The 18011-nt window shown below is 43.2% G+C and overlaps 1 protein-coding gene across 1 annotated transcript in view; it reads right to left on the minus strand.

The window, feature by feature from the left end:
* The window catches only part of GTF3C3 (general transcription factor IIIC subunit 3), a 35896-nt gene that overhangs the window by 16480 nt on the left and 1405 nt on the right, over window positions 1-18011 (minus strand). Inside the window, exons 3-8 of the mRNA XM_084779118.1 lie at window positions 14697-14881; window positions 10530-10653; window positions 8781-8972; window positions 7349-7514; window positions 2984-3131; window positions 2559-2631 (exon numbers count right to left, since the gene is read on the minus strand). Coding sequence (XP_084635244.1) covers window positions 2559-2631; window positions 2984-3131; window positions 7349-7514; window positions 8781-8972; window positions 10530-10653; window positions 14697-14881 — 888 coding nt within the window. The remainder of the gene's footprint in view (window positions 1-2558; window positions 2632-2983; window positions 3132-7348; window positions 7515-8780; window positions 8973-10529; window positions 10654-14696; window positions 14882-18011) is intronic.

Here is an 18011-nt window from a genome sequence, read left to right on the forward strand (position 1 = left end):
GAACAGAGTCCTGTTCAGGGCTTTCAGGGCACAGGACTTCAGTGATTTTGAAACAACTGTGGTTTTCCAGGCAGGTTTCACCGATTAGCAGCTCTCCTCCTCAGCCCCCAGAGTGCTGTGCTTACAGGGAAGCACCGCCAAACCTAGCCAAAAATGTAACTTTTAGAAGAAACAGTCTACACCAAATATAATGGCTAACCAGGTATGGTGACACAATCCTGGCACTTGGAACCCAGAGGCAGGAGGATTTTGAGTTTAAGGCTGGTAAGAGCTACATAGCAAAAACCTGTCTCAAAAAAAGAAAGGAAGGAAAAAGGGAAAGGAGGGAGGGAGGGAAAGGAGGGAGGGAGGGAAAGAAGGGAGGGAGGGAAAGGAGGGAGGGAGGAAGGGAATAAAGTATGGCTGTAAAATAACTCACTTAGGTCTCAGTTCTAACTGAGGCCATATGACAGTACTAAAAGTAGCAAAGATCCTTCAGTTGCCAAACTCCATGCTTCCCACCACCCTCACTTCTTAGTGCCTCACTCACCTCACTCAAGCACCCCACAGCAGCAGTCTGAGGCCTGCTCAGCGTGCAGTGCCCACACCTGCTCAGAGTGCAGTGCCTACACCTGCTCAGAGTGCAGTGCTCACACCTGCTCGGCATGCAGTGCTCACACCTGCTCAGTGTGCAGTGCCCACACCTGCTCAGTGTGCAGTGCCCACACCTGCTCAGAGTGCAGTGCCCACACCTGCTCAGAGTGCAGTGCCCACACCTGCTCGGCGTGCAGTGTCCACACCTGCTCGGCGTGCAGTGCCCACACCTGCTCGGAGTGCAGTGCCCACACCTGCTCAGCGTGCAGTGCCCACACCTGCTCAGTGTGCAGTGCCCACACCTGCTCAGAGTGCAGTGCCCACACCTGGCTGCCTGCCCTCCTCTTTTTGCAGAACAGCGGTTACTACAGAAACTGCCTCACCATTGCTTCTAAAGAGTAAAGATTAAAGTTTCTATATTCTATTTAAACTTATTCTCCCTGTCCTACTTCCTTGAGGGCAGAAAAATCAGTCATATACATATTCCCTATTCAACCAACAGGCCTTTTAAAGGAACTTCTACTGACCTAGGGTTCCATTCCCAACAACCTTTCACTTCAGTATTTATCTGATCCTTATCCAGTCCCAGGTCTTGCTTTTATGAATTAGCACAAATTGATTTAGAAAGTGAATTACTCCTTCACAGTAAGATGGGTCATATTTTAAATGTTTCTGTTTTGGAGAACTCAAAAGATCACAACAGGCCAGGAAGGAAGCTATGTGAAACAGACATACTTGGCCATCAACTCACTTCCTGTAACTCCCATCAAAATCCTCTCAAAATAAGGATGAAAAGTACTACACAGGAACTCTCATAGGACTAAGGACACAGACTATGACCACAAAAATAACAAATTTTGTTACAGCTCAGAGGAAGTCATACATGTTAACATTTTCCAGAATAGGTTAATGGGTGTGGTGCAAAGATCAGACAAGGGCTGGAAGAGACTAAGTCACATTTCAGGGACACCTGTCTTCTCAGGTCTGTGACTATGCACTCTGTTTCTGTTTGTTTGTTTTGTTTTTCTTTGGTTTTCTGAGACAAGGTCTCTCTATGTATCCTTGGCTGTCCTAGACTCCCTTTATAGACCAGGCTGGCCTTGAATTCACAGTCATCCGCCTGCCTCTGCCTCCCAAGTGCTGAGATTAAAGGTGTGTGCCACCATGCCCTGCTCCTGCGCTCTGGTCTTTCAAACAGGGCAGGACAATCCCACCAAGGTCTACTTTCTATGTAACTACTAAGTTTTAAGAATTTTAAATTCTTAAATGCCCCTGTAGAAAACCCTAAGGTTCTGACCTAACAGTGACTCACTCTCTTCTCTTCTAGGAACACGTGGGGAGCGGAGTGTGGAGATGTACAGCTGTAATCCCAGCTGAGGCAGGAGAACTGCCTTGAGTTGGAGGCCAGCCTGGATTGCACAGCAAGTTCCAGGTTAGGCTACAGAGTGAGATCCTGTCTCAAAAAGAGACAATCAAAACAGAATAAAACAAACAAAAGTAAGTGAAATGGAACAAGGACCAAAGACAAATCGCAAGATCAAATGGGTATGTTAATTAAAAAAACAAACAAACCCACATTTTTAAAAGACTGCTTATAATGGCTGGAGAGATGGCTCAGAGGTTAAGAGCACTGGCTGCTCTTCTGAAGGTCCTGAGTTCAATTCCCAGCAACCACATGGTGGCTCACAACCATCTACCGAGAGAGAGAGAGAGAGAGAGAGAGAGAGAGAGAGAGAGAGAGAGAGAGAGAGAGAGAGAGAGAGAGAGAGAGAGAGATTGCTAATAAACCACGGGCTAGCAATATATCTCACCCATAGAGTGCTTGGCTCTGGGCTTGAGTCTTAGCATCACAAAGAGAAAAGAAGAAAGGTTACTTAAAAGCTGATCTAAGAAGACCAGACATGCTCTGAGAACCTTACCAACTCAAGACCCCATCCCTAACAAGAGAGGGTTACGCATGTGTCCTAGGGGAAGTTTACACCAACCTTTATTGTCTTCTGAGGTGCCTTCTTCCAGAGTCTCTTTTTCTAAGACAATTCCAGAAAAATCTGTAATTACCTAAAAAAAAAAAAAAGGGAAAAAAAAGAAATTAAAAAATAGGCCTTTTGAAATAAGGAATTCTAACTGTGGAACTTTAACATTATGATATCATGTTGACTAAAACCAACGACTTATCAGTATGACCACAAGCCAACCTACTTTCTCCAACAGAAACTGCCTTGCTACCATTGAGTGTAGACACTCTTGGGCTCTATAATGGCAAGATCACTTATATTTACATTTCACACAGAATCTAGAAATCTATTTTCACAGAGCATATAATTAAAATGACAGTACACTTATTTCTAGGCAGTTCTGGAAGACAAGCACAGGTTTGAAACCTAAAGGAAGCGCACACAAGCATCCCTACCTCCAAAGCTTTGTCATACTGCTTGTTGGAGATATATAATTCAGCCGCTATGTTAACATCTTCCATGGAGACCAAGCCTTGGTGTTTGGAGAAAGCTTCTTCAATTATGCCTATAGCTGAAGTACTATCATTGGCTTCATAGTAACTCCTGAAAGAAGTGAGCGGCAAGTAGATGCACAGTTAGTTCTGATGATAATCTCATGTCTTACTTAGGTCGCCTAAGTAAGTGGTTTTATGTTCTTAGACGTGAAAAGGAGGAAGCACTGTAAAACTGCAGTAGCACTAAGAGGGGAGAATCAGTGCCTCCCAGAGGCTGCAGATGTGCAGGTAGAGGACTTGCCTAGCACATGAGGCCCTGGGTTCAAACCCACCACCACCAAGAACTCAAAGGTGGCAAAAACAGAGCCAAAGGCTGAAGAGGCTCACCAGGACTGGACTTGCTATATCAGCATGAGGCCCCCATTTGAGCCCCAGAACCCAAGTAAAAAGCCAGCATGGTGCTGGGTGCTGAGAGACAAACACAGCAAATCCCTGGGGCTCACTGACAGCCAGCCTAACATAACTGGTGAACCTCAGGTTCCGGCTGAGACACTGTCTCAAACAGAAAAGGTAGACAGGTCCTGAGAAATGCCACCCAAGGCTGACCCCCACGTACACAGGCACACATGTACATGTGCATTGGAAAACATGAGCACACACATGACTCACGGTCAATCCATTTTCCAAGAAAAACTTGTATGAGGTGAAAGCATATACTGTATTACATGTAAGAATCACCAGAGCTTTGCAAGTAGAGGTCAGTGGCACTCTGTTTGCCTAAGGTGCAGAAGACCCCAAGTTCAATCCCCAGCATCATGGGTCGGTGGACAAATAGTCACAAGAATTCAAGGCACTTAAGTTCTATGGCCCAATATTGGACGTGAGCCTTTCTGTTCTGTACAAAATTCAAAGTAACTAATGAGGATTTCAAAGCAAAACCTCCCTTCCTATTCACAGCATAGATCTTACCCATGGTCCAAAGTAACAGGACCAGTAAGCGCCTGTTGATGTCAGAACCATCAGTGTTAATTTGTTTCACTGTTTTCTGTTGGTCTCACTAAAAAAGTACAACAATGAAATATAGACCAGCTCCCACAGACAGCATCGACAGGCCCACCCAAAGGAGCTGATAATGGGAATCACACACTGAGACAAAGGCATAAGAGAAATGATCAGTAGAGTGATCACAGGTAACATTACAAAAGACATTATCTTCTTCATGATGTCTTTGTTAGAAAAGTAAAAATGCTCACAAAGCCCAAATTTGAAATGGGAAAACTCACAATTAACTTCACTTGGAAGTTAACTGTGTACAAGGTGTACTCTTGTTAAATAAGCTGATGGGCCTGGACCTAAAACCTGGACTTTTGTTGTTGGTTGTGTTTTAAGATCAAACCCAGGGTCTTGATCTAGCACCCTGACCCTGCCATTTCAGTACACAGAAGTAAAGTCTCTCCCCGCTCGTTTCTTCATCTCTAGGACTATTCCTTAGCTCCTCTGACAATAGCACTGTTGCTAAAAGAAAAATCCAAGAACTAATGGCCCCTGGTTATCATGCTGCGTCGTCAATCCTTGCAGTGGAAGAGATGTACACTGGTGCACACTGTTAAACAGACTGGATGGTACCTTAAAACTTAAACTTAAAAAGGCTTGGAAACCAGGTTCCTCCTCAGTGTTCACAATAACCTTTTTTCACAAACAAGGAAAACCAACTCAACCAAGTGTTATAACATGCTTTAGGTCCAGGTCCTCTCTGTGCCACACCTCTCCTGTATTCCACTGGGTGCATGTGCATGCAGGAGGTGAGTGTCTTCAAGGACGTTTTTAGGGAGGATCCCCATTTACCACCTTAGCTTATGCATAATTGGGTGTGCATATGATTAAAATCAGATGCATTATGGGAAGGAAAACGTGTAGTAAGAAAGTGAATACATGGCCTAATCTACAGTCCAAATAGACAGCAGCCAAACTCCTTCTCTTGAACCACAAAGGGAATACTGGGGCACCTGAATACTTTCTCTCTTGTGTGGCCTGTAGTTTCTTTCTGATCGGTATTATGATGATGATGATGATGATGATGATGATGATGATGTATTGTTACTATCACTATTGTTACCACCTCACTTTTGAATAACGTTTCCTTGCTGCTGTGTAGACTCTTCCTTTCAGTTCTTTGGAGTAGGGACTAAGAAGGCAGAAGCACCTGACCCAGGCCCCACGTCACCGTTCTGCCAAAGACGATCTGCAGGGAGCTAACCCTCACGGCCTCATCTCAGGCTTTGCTCCCTGGGACCTGCCGGCCATGCTTTGAGACCAGCGGCCTCACTGGGGTGCTTTCCTCAGGAACTCTAAAATATCACGCTCTTCGCTTCTTCCCTGCACTTGACATTTCCTTTCCATCTCCTGGCCGACTGCTCACTTCTTCCCTGCCACATGAATGCTGGAGCATCTTGGGAGTTAGTCCTCCCTTAATGCTTCCTCTCGCCATCTTCTCTTCCTCCAGGACGGGCATACTCAAGCCTGTGAGCACGCATGTGGGTAACACTTCTGACATCAATACAGGACTCTTTAGATGAACTTTTAAGCTACACCGAGAATCTGATTACTTCTTACTACCTCTGGCTATTTCTATCCTGATCAAGCTGTGACTTTCCCTCCCAACTATCATTTCAGTAATTTTCTAAGAAGTCTTCCTGTTTCTGCCCTTATCACTCTTCAATTTTTGCCCAAAAGAGCAACCAAAATTGATGCACTTAAAATTTAAGTCAAATTATATCACTTTTCTACTCAAATCCTTCAGTGGCTTCCAAACTCATTTAAAGTCAAAGTCAAAGTCCTTACACACCCCACAAAGGGCGCTGCCAAGCTCCTCTGAAAGGCCTCTGCTGTGTTTACTGTAATGCATCAGCTTCCATTTTGTCTCCTGAATATACTGTAGCCTCGGTCCTAAGGACCGGCTCCCTTCAGCCACACCACTAGAAGGCAGGGACCCAAGTCCTTCACTAACCCACTCTATGCTTATGCTTCTATCACTTTTCCCTGTTTAATTTGTCTTTGTCACTTATCATTGTGATATGTTAAATATCTGGCTGCTATTTGCTTTCTACCTATCTCCCCTCATGGGATTATAAGCTCTATGAGGGCTGAGAACTGTTTGTTTGTTTGTTTGTTTGTTTGTTTCTTTCTTTCTTTCTTTGAGAAAGGATTTCTCTGTGTATCCTTGGCTACCCTGGACTCACTTTGTAGACCAGGCTGGCCTCGAACTCACAGAGATCCACCTGCCTCTGCACCCAAAGTGCTGGGATTACAGACAAGGGTAGAGAACTTTTAATAGCTGCTTGATAGTGCTCACCTAGTTCCTTCTACAGTGTTCATGAAAGATATACTCAATAAATATTTCTGGAAGGCAAATGACCAAAGCGAAGCCTAATCAATCAACTGGCCATTGCCACTGTTCACCTGTAATATAACACATGTGAAAGCAAACTGATCTTCACGAGCACCTAATTCCTCAGGTCTATTAGACTAGTGACTGCAGTAGCTGCACAGCAGCTGCACATGGCCTAGGAAGGTGTCAGTGCTCATGGCTTACCATCAGCCATCAATCTAGAGCTGCTTCCGTCACTGACCTGCACAGATGTACTTACTGCTCTTGTATAACTGTCCCGAGAGGGTGAGGACAGTTCACAGCTAAAAAACATCAGAATGCAAGTCACAGACTGCACAGGTTAATCCTAGCATGCTGAAGTCAAGACAGTTAACCCAGGAAGGAATGCTGCATCGTGCTCTTCAAACAAACACAGCAGAAAACATCTCTTAGGCAAACGCCTCCTGCTTTGTTCTGCTGCACAACGTATCAGAGAAGTCAATGCTACAGGGAGTATTCTAAAGAAAATTTGTGACTGTAACATGTCACTTAGCATACTATTTTATACTGATTCAAGATGATTATAGACTATCCCACATTACAAAGATTTCACTGACACATCTGCAATAAAAAAAATCATTTTGATAAAAAATATTACAAATATATACAACTTCGACTAGGTTACAAAAACCTAGCAACCTAATCTCCTTGAGGAACATGCCTTACTTTTAAGCTTCTGAGCACTAGAAGTGCAACTTTACATACAAAACTTTCCAAACAATCACACAGTTCAGTTGGAAACCAAAAACCACTAAACTTTAAAAAGGTTATAATTGGGCAAAACAAAGACAAAAAAAATTTCTAGACCTCAATGCAAAATACATTCTATTTCAAGTAGCTTTGATTTGCAAAATGACTAGTAAAGGCACATATGTACATTTATTTAATTTCAAACTTACTTCGCCATATCTCTAGCCAACTGCATAAAACGTTCTCCATCAGATGGAGACAAAAGATTTAAGATACGCCTATAGCCATCCATGGCCATTTTATGATCACCCATCTGCTCATAAAGGCTTGATCTCTCCCACAGGTAACGGACATTAGTAGGTTCACATTTAAGAGCTACAAAGAAAAAAAGAGAGAAAAAATTACATATTTATCAAAAGAGGTGTGACCTACCTCATAAATGTAATAAACACGGTCCCAGTGGGAACAAGAAAATTACTCTGGAATAAGTCTGTCTTCACAAGAACTCTTGACTGGGCTTGATCTAAGAACTGACGTGACTCTCTACAGCAATGTTCATGTGGCCACTCAAGTCACAAAAGTTAGAGCCTGAAAGCAACATGGAGCTCGGTGGGAAATCTAAAGTCCTGTTCAGCTACCAGGATTTGTGCCATAGTCAACACAATATAAGTAAGTCACAAATAAACATGAGAACAGAGGGCTCCAGGTATATGGCACAACAGACTTTATATAAGAAACAGGTACGTTGCTGGGTGTGGTGGCGCACGCCTGTAATCCCAGCACTGGGGGCTGGGGGGCAGAGGCAGCCTGTGAGTTCCAGGACAGCCTGGTCTACAAAGTGAGTTCCAGGACAGCCAAGGCTACACAGAGAAAGTCTGTCTCAAAAGACAAAACAAGCATATTTGGGCTGGCAGCATAGCAAGCAACAACTTATTATAATTAATAGTTCTACAACACACTTCTATACTTAAGCCTCAGGGAAAAATCACAGACGATGAGGCGGAGAGATCACAGAGCCAGAGAACCTCGATGCCTGCTGTGACAGCGTACCCTAGACATGACACGGAAAATGCACCCAGGAACCCTTAGCAATCTGGTTGTCTGAACAAGACCAGCATAATGACAACACTAGTTGATAAGCCAACAAGGATAAGGACAATTCTGCCAGGTTCCACCCCCAGAAATCGACAGGTGATCAAGGGATACTGAGAGGAGAATCAGGCTCCTTCAGGGAGGAGAGAGGTACTGCCCTATCCCGAGTGCCTAGCCCTGGACACATGTGCATACAAGTAAGGCTAAATGGACTTAGCAGGTTACATGTGTGTTTTGTGTGGTGCGTGTGCGCGCTTATGTACACACTTATGTACACGCAGTAATGAATTGGGAGGGCAGCATGAGGAGAACTGAGGAGCCTGAGGGGCGAAGAAAGGCAGGAGTGATAGAGATACAGTCTTCATGTATAAAGTTCTCAATTTTTGTTTTTAATTTAAAAAGAGAGAAAGAAACAAATACACTTGGACTAACAACATAAACCCTACCCCCACCCCACTCCCTAATGCATTAATGACCCACGGTATAATACCTAATAAAACAAAACAAGAAAAATATGTCTTCCCATCTATACAAAAAAAAGGTCATTACCTTTAGTATAGCAAAAAATAGCCTGCTTAATATTATCTTGTTCCAGAGACATTTCTGCCAGCCTAACCCATTCTTCTGTGTCACTGGGATTTAAATGTGCAGCAATCAACTCAAACTGCAGTGATTTCTCCATGTCACCTTGATCCTCGTATATCATGGCAAGGGTAGAGAATGGCTCATAAGCCAAAGGGGCTATAGTAATAAAAGAGAACATAAAATCGAGTTCAGCGGATAAAGGAGTAGGCTTAAGCTGGTAATGATACTGCAGTTCAAACTACATTTTTTGCTAATAACTAAATTCTAAATCAACAATTATAAAACTATTCAATAGAACTTTGAATAACATAAAACACTTATATTTTCTTTATTTTCAAACACGCTTAGCCATTTGTAATTTATTTATTTTGGAATGGACTCTTGCAGCCTGGCTCAGGCTGACCTCAAACTTGTAACCACCCAAGTCACAAGCCTGAGATGCCCCGGCCGCCCTAGTTCTAGAAAAGAAAAGCAAGCACTAGCATGCTCAACATCAGTTTTAAAGCATTATTTTCGTTTAACAAAATATAATTTCATGAAAACTCAACTTCTGACCACACCTTCCTTATGAATATCTCTTGTTACTAAAGCCAAATATGGTCTAAAAACTTGGTGATTTCACCCAAGAAGCACCAGTCCCATCAGTGGGGTTGAATTTTCACTGTTTCAAGCTTCTGCACTGTAGAGGGTAGATGTACACAGGGTACCCACACAGTACCTCAGTCAAGGGTGCCGAGATGTAATGATTAATCTATATTTCTAAAATATTATTTATGGGGGAAAAAATCTCAAAAACTGCTGGAGACTTTTTCTCATTGTAAGCTGAAATAAATGTTGGACAACAAAACCAAGTAATATGTCCTAAAGAAATGCTTGGTTAATCTTATTTCTAGTGGGCTGGGGACATATGTAGTAGCCACAAGTTACCATAATGAATAATCCTGGAAACTGCAGTAAAACTTCTAACAGGACCAATCTGACTAGAAGGAAATGCCATGAGACTGAAAGAATACATTAGTTGTATAACATGCACTTCAAGGAAACTGATAGCAACCAGGAAAAAATGTGGCACAAGCAGTTGGTCACAGTCACTACTGAAGATAACCTTCAACATATATAAGATGTGCCACCTAACAAAGAGATAAAAACAACAAACTTGAAGGTATGCTTACAAAAGATAGATTAAAATAATTTTACACTGCGTATTCAAAAAAATTGGAACAAAAAGCAATAAAAATATCAAAAATCCTGAAATTTGAATGTTCTTCAAGTGATTTTAACATAAAACACTTAACATTAAAAAAAAAAGAAAGAAAGAAAGTTAACAGCACCGAGGGTATAGTTCAGTGGGTAGAACCCTTGCTCAGAGTGCAGACAGGTACAGATCCAACCAGCAACACAATGGAGACAGATGGATACGTGAACAGATGACCTGGCTGACTTAAAAAGATTAACGCTGTAAAAGCCTAAAACTCTGAAAATGAAAAGTTGAAGGGGAGGGAAAAATCAGAAAGAGTTCAAAAGATATGACTCATTTTCATGGACTCACAGCCTGTGGTTTTCATTTTCTAGTAACTCCTATCAATGTGGAAAGTGGAGGTGACTATTCCTACAGCACCTCTCACTTCTGAGTGCGTTTTGTACACAGCATGATCAAATCCTCCCTGTTTGTTTGGCTATTATTATCATCAATCAAGTCCCCGTAGAAAACACCTTGTCTTATGATTTCCATGCACATCAATATGGCCTCTTCATGTTCTCCTCGAGCAAAACGAATGTTGGCTTCGCCCATGAGGCCTCGCAGGGCTCTAGGGAGTTTGCTCCGAGGTCTCTTCTCCTGTTCAGAAGGAAAACAACATGGAGATTAGGAAAGTTCAGATTTCAATTCCAACGCACACATAAAACATAATGGAAACTTCTCTCTAAAATGTTTTAATCTTCCAAACTCAGGACTACATACTCAGTATTTATAACTCTGATTCCTTAATACTTAAGCCTAATTATACTGTGCAAGCTAAAATCCAAATGCAGGAAAGGAAAAAGCTATTTTATGATACTTTGCAAAGAGGAGCACCAAAGAAAGCAAAAACAGAAACAACAAAAACCTTCCTACAGTTGAAAGTTCAGAGCTCAACTAATTACTATCTGTCTGTCACATGGTCAGGAATTAGTAAGCAGCTATCAGCACAGCAAGACGGGTTGCAGTACACGCAGACACATGCTAACCCTGATTACAACATTACATGCAGACACATACTAACCTGACAGTCCTTCTTTGAAATTCATCAGAATAAACTTGGTTTTAAAAAATGGCAAACAAAACAAAACAAACAAAAGAAAACAAACCCTCTGAGTCACACCACTGGATTTTTCAGTAGCAAAACTATAGAACACTTTGACACATGAACAATTACGTCTTACATAAAACTCTCTAAAATGAAACATAAGAAATGAAAGACAATTCACAACAGCCTCAAAGAAAAGAAATTTCTAGAAATACATCTAACCAAGATGGGAAAAGATCACTACAATGAAAGCTTTAACTCTCTGAAGAGACTAACAGAGACACCAGAAGGTAGAAACTAGACCTCCTATTCACAGAGTGTCTGAATATTGTAAAATGACCATCTACCAAAGGCAATTTACAGCATGCCATCCCAATCAATATCCATAACATTCTTCACAGGAATAGGAAAAAGAAAATCCTAAAACTCACATGGTACCACAAAATACCTCAGATAGTCAAAGTAACCCTGAGCAAGAAGCACAATGCCAGAGGGATTGCCATTCCAGATTTCAAGCTCTATTATAGAGTTATTAAAAAAAAAAAAGTATAACACCAACACAAAACAGACATGTGGACCAATTAAACAAAACTGAAGACCCAGAACTATAGCTGCTGATACTTAACAAAGATGCCAAGAGTATACACTGGAGAAAAGACAACTTCTTTAACAAAAGATGCAGATAAAACTGGATGCCTACATACAGAATAATAAAATAAACCCCAAACTACTACCTTACATAAAAATTAACTCCAAATTGCTCAAAGATCTCAATGTGAGCCTAACCCTGAAACCACTCCAAGAACACACAGGCGGTGCCCTATGTGACATGGTGTTGGAAAGGACTTCCAGAACAGGACCCTGTTTCCCAAGGAACTAAGGCCAATTGACAGGTGGGACCTCATAAAACTAAAGCTTTTGTACAGGAAACAATGTGGGAGAGATTTTGTCAACTATACATCTGACAGAGGATTAATATCCAGAATATACAAAGAACTCAAAAAACAGTCAAGAAAACAAATGACTCAATTAAAAACTGGGTTTGAAATCTGAAAAGAGAGTTCTCAGAAAGAAATGAGTGGCTAAGAAATATCCCAAAAAGTGTTCATCGTCCTTATATATTCAAGAAACACAAATTAAAACAACTTTGAGATGTTATCTTACCCTAAAAAGATTGGCAGAGATCAACAAAGAACAGACGACAAATGCTGGCAAGGACGGGAGGGTGGGGGAAAGACTGTGGGTTGAAGTGCAAATTGGTTTAGCCACCCTAGAAATCAGTGTGGAGAAGCTTCACAAACCTAGAACTCAATCTAGCATATTAGCTCAGCTGTACCTCTCCTTGGCCTAGGCCCAAAGGGCATCCCGCTCCACAGTTAATTCCTCAGCCATATTAACTGTTGTTCTATTCGCTATAGGTAGGCCATAGTGTAAATGCCCTTGAACAGAGAACTTGGAGTGAAAATGTGGTGAATAAGCATATGGACTACTATTTGGCTGTAAAGAAAAATAAAATCATGATGTACGCAGGTAAATGAATGAAACTAGAAAATATTATGCGGAATGAGGTAACCCAGACCCAGAAAGACAAACATCACATGTCCTCTCTTATTTATGGATCCTAGCTCCAAATCGTGAGAGGTGAGCATGTAACCTTGAGCTGGTGGGGGTGGGGCAGGGGTGTCACATCTAGAGATGGGAATAACAGGACAAGGTGCGATGAAGGAGAGAGAGAAACAGGTGAGGAAGACTTACCTGGGGAAGAGGGGCAAGTAGTACAAAGGACGTTTAAAAAGCCATGGGAATCATAGGAGTTTCTCGTTTACTTAAAACCTCTGTGTGTGCTTAAGCAAGTTACACCACTAGGGGGTGATAATGCTTCCCCAAGAGTGACAGTCTCCCTACTCCAATGCCAGGCCTAAGAAACATCCTTTTGAATTTTTGGTCTGGGAAGTACAGAAGACCTCCTGCCCCACAAAACAATACAGACTAATGTCATGGCCCTTGGGTGTCTACTAGAAACTGAAGGCAAGACTCTTCCTGAAGGCAAAACACACTTTGGTCAGAGGATGGAGGAATAGAGCCAGCCCTGACCTGAAAGACTCTTCCCAAAGCACACGCTCTCATACTATGCCAAGGCTTTCTCCTTTGTCAAAGGAGAAAAGCAATGGACTGTCACACTCAGCTGTAAAGTCTAGAAATGACAAGCAGGACCAGAACAGCAAGGCACTCTTAAAGTGCAAACGGCCTGTATATACTGGGCACAACCGACAGCCACCTTATTGGACTTATTCAACAGCAGGGAATGCCTGCCTGCTACTGCAAACCTGGGCAACTGGGGAAGCCATGGAACCTGGAGAAAAACTTACTTTCCTAAAGCAATAACCTCTGTGTTCTGAATAGTCATTTTTATATCCACAGCTAAGCGTAGCGCCCACTCCTCATCAAAGAAGCTTCTTTTTGCAGCAGATGGAATGGTTACAAAAAGCCACAGCTGGTCAACTGACAGTCTACAGCACACCTCCTATTGAGGCTCAGGGAACACTGAAGAAATGTTAAAAGCCAGAGAACCAGTGTTGGGTCGCAGACCCAGGACAAGTGGCTGAGGTACATATTTAACATACCAAAGTAGACCTGTCCTCCAGGTTCTCCCAGCATCCCTCAGTCCACACCCATTACAGGGCAGGGCTGACATACTGTGCCCTCTACCCTGAGCTTTCCAGGCCACTGGCTGGGCTTCCCTATGTAATCCAGATGTTTTGGTTTCTTCCCTCTGCATTTTCTTTCTTCCTATGTGTGCACGCTCTTTCTCTTCCCCTTCCTCTCTGTCTCCCTCCCCATGGCGACTTCCCTGGCCTAGTTCCTTGGGACCAGTGAACCCACCTGAGAGCTGCATCCAATAAACCTGCCTTTATCTTGACTTGAATTGGCTCATAGTCCTCAGTGGGGAAAAACCTATCAAGGAGGACATCCACTGAGAGACAGTATCTTCTATTTACAAAAATGAAAATGCACCATGAAATCTCAACAGTATGGCTACCTAAGTAATACCCCAAAAATGACAGTACCAACTGACATGCCAGTGTGGACAGGGGACCTCTCTCAGGGCCCAGCCCTAGATGACAAGCTCCAGGCAATCAATACTGCTGAGGAAGAGAGTGTCAGGCTAGTGAGCCTGAAGGCTACCAGTCCCGAGCACATATGCATGTGACAACAGTACTGAACCCGCATGCCGTATGACCTGCTACTCTCCCTCTCCCCCGCCTCGCACACATCTAACAGTAAGAGACCATCATGGAGGAAGGGGGCAAGATGACAGATGACACAGGAGGAAGGGGGCAAGATGACAGATGACACAGGAGGAAGGGGGCAAGATGACAGATGACACAGGAGGCGCTGGAGGGAGAAAGACGGGTGGCAATGACGTAAACACAGCACACATATGAAATTAATTCTAAATTAAATTTAAAGACAAAGAAATGAACGACGGTAGCTGCCTCCCGGGTTTTGTTCTTACTGGTGAACTACTTCCCAAGTTAACCTGAAAACTTTCAACGGCGCTACCACTTTCATACATACTAAAATAACAACGTACTTTCATCATTTTTTTGGTTTCACGGTTTAGAACCATCTCCAACACAAATACATCGCCTGCAGTGGGTTGCTCAGATGTCTCCTCTTCCTCCTCCTCTTCCTCTTCCTCTTCATCATCTTCGGTCTCCCCAAGCATAGAAGCAAAGACTTTGTGAACTGACTTGCTCACTCCATCTGATGTTTCTCCTAAGGAAAGGGACATTGAAGTTTGGGGAGAAAAATGTCAGCAAAATAACTTCTAAAAAATGCTAGTTCATGAAGTACAAATTCCTTAGCACAGCAACTTGAAAGTAAAATGGCAAATGAACACCTCCCAAAAAACAGACTAGAAAGCTGTCACAAAGCCATGTCTTCTACTCTGCAGGAATGGCCGACTCACCCTCTATACGTCAACCAGATACACAAGCAAAATGAAGAGCAAAATCAAACGCACATAGAGTAACAGGTAGGAGCAGAAAGGGAAAACTTTTTTTTCTAATTATAAGGCACAGATGTAAGACCTAAGCAAGCCTAGTAGTATGGTGACCTCTAACTGAAACCCAAGACAGGAGGATGCTGGGAGCTTGTTAGCCAACTGTTACAGCCACTGGGCGAGCTCCAGGTTTACTGAGTATGTCAGCTTAAGTGAGAATGACCCCCATGGGCTCGTATATTTGCCACCAGGAAGTGGCACTATTTGATAAGGATTAGGAGGCTTCATTGGAGGAAGTGTCACTGGGGGTGGGTGGCTTTCCCTCTGCCTAAGGATCAGGATGTGGCTCTTGGCTCCTTCTCCACACCATTCCTGCCTGCTGTCATGCTCCCAGACATGATGACAGTGGACAGAGCCCTGAAACTCTAAGCAAGCCCCAACTAAATGCTTTCCTTATACGAGCTGCTGTGGTCATGCGTCTCCTCACAGCAACAGAACCAGTGACTAAGACAGTGAGAAACCCTGGCTTAAAAAAACAAGCTGGTATGTGATAAAGGAAAATACTTAATGACCATTTCTAAGCTAAACATATGAATGCAAGGGCACACATGCACGCATGCATATGCACACATTTATAAGGAAATATTATTATTCATAGAGGACATGATCATATTGTATATAATCCAAAAGATTCTACATACAAGCTGTCAAAATACACAATTATTTGGCAAGGTTATTAGACACAAGACTTTAGAAGTTGTAAGGAATTGAACCCAGGGTCTTGCAGCACACACTGTGCTAGGTAAATACTAAGCCATATCCTCAGTTCCTCTTTTCTTTTTAAGACAGAGTCTCACTAAGTTCAGGCTGGCCTTGACCTCATTCTGTAGCCCAGAATGGATCCATCTGTCACAGCCTCCCTAGTAGGTGGGAATCACAGGACAATGAGCTGCAAATGACCTTAAAAGGCCCAGGCTGTGTAGAAAGTAGAAAACGACCTTAAGAATTGGTATTGAGGCTGGGTGTGGTGGCGCACGCCTTTAATCCCAGCACTCGAGAAGCAGAGGCAGGTGGATCTCTGTGAGTTCAAGGCCAGCCTGGTCTACAAAGTGAGTCTAGGACAACCAAGGCTACACAGAGAAACCCTGTCTCAAAAAAACAACAAAAAACCAAAAGCAACAACAAAAAAATTGCTATTCAGAAAAATCAAAGAAGAAAAAGACAAAAAAAAAAAAAAGAAGTGAGAAGAGCCGGGCGTGGTGGCGCACGCCTTTAATCCCAGCACACGGGAGGCAGAGGCAGGCGGATCGCTGTGAGTTCGAGGCCAGCCTGGTCTACAGAGCGAGTCCAGGACAGCCAAGGCTACACAGAGAAACCCTGTCTCAAAAGACCAAAAAAAAAAAAAAAAAAAAGACATGATTCTAGACATCTCATCTTTACTTTGTAGATTCTGCCAGATCTTATTCCAAACTGACCTTTCTTCCACTCTGAACACATGCTTAGACTACCAAGAAGAACCAAAGAGTTCTAGGACAGTCCTTCCTAAGGAACAGGGAGCATCTCACCTCTAAAGGACTGATGGGACAATTCCAGCTGAGGCCAGCCAGTTCTCATGCACCAGAAATGGACTCAACCAACCCTATTCCCCATGAAAAGCCTAACGGCCTTGACAGTGAGGCTGGCAGTGAGCGGTACTGCTGCTGTAGCTCACCCCAGAGACTGTTCACTGAAGGGCTCACCTTGCCCTGAGCAGAGAAGCAGCCCCCACAGCTTGTCAGACCTTCTTCAGCCCCTCCTGCCCCACGTGCTGGGAAGAAACTAAGCTCAACTCTGTCTCCTTGCCCCTTTTCCCAACACGGTCCAGAAACTCAAGAACAAAGTGTGAGTTTGGTTTTGTTTTGTTTTGTTTTAATGCAGAAGATTATTTGTTCAGAGAGAAAAGTACCATGCAAAAGTAGTTTACTTTAGCTCTCCAGCCAGGCCCCCTAAACATTTGACACCAGCATCCCAAGTAATTTGACATGGCCAAATGGATAAGGATGAGCATTCTGATAACTAGAAAAATACATTAGTCACTGGAAACTGATAGCTATGTACACTCATTGAGATGCTCATGTAGGCTGTGATGGGCTTATTAGTCTGGATCTACAAACCAAGTATAATATTTGGATATGAAAAGCTAAGGGCTGGGTTCTGGTTTGCTTTCTGTTGCTGTGATCAAACAGTGACCAAAAGCAACTTAAGAAAGAAAGGGCACATTTGGGCTAAAGATTATAGCCTATCAGCCGGGAAAGCCAGGACAGGAGCTCAAGGTGCTGGAAGCTGGAGGTAGGAACTGGAGCAGAGACCATGGAGGGCCACTGCTCTCTGGCTTGGCTTCCAAAGCTTGGCAAGATTGCTTTTTTTTTTTTTTTTTAAAGATTGCTTTCTTATACAAGCCAGGACCACCTGGCCAGGAGTGGCACCGCCCACAGTGGGCTGGGCAGCTGGGCCCTTCCACATCAACCACTAATCAAGAAAATGCCCCACAGACATGACTTGTGGCTAGGAGGTCCCTCTTCCCAGGTGCCTCCAGTGTGTGTCAAGTTGACTAAAAGCACAGTCTGGAGAGACCTACTGGAGAGATGTGTGTGAAGTCCCACCCACACAGCTAACTTTGTGTAGTAGTACAACTTGGTCCTGTCCAGAAGAAGCCTCCCATTGAGGCGGCCCATTTAGAAGAAGAGGCCCTAAACAAGTGCTGGCATGAACCTCACAACACTGCAGGCATCACATCATGCTACGCAACAGTTCAAAAAAATAACTATTAAGCAGCCGTATTCACCAAACACTGATAAACCAGGTAATAAAAATGGAAAATCAGCCAGGCTTGGTGGCACATTCCTGTAATCCCAGCACTCAGGA

This window comes from Acomys minous, assembly GCF_964271855.1.
Source record: "Acomys minous genome assembly, chromosome: 4".
Lineage (NCBI taxonomy): Eukaryota > Metazoa > Chordata > Mammalia > Rodentia > Muridae > Acomys > Acomys minous.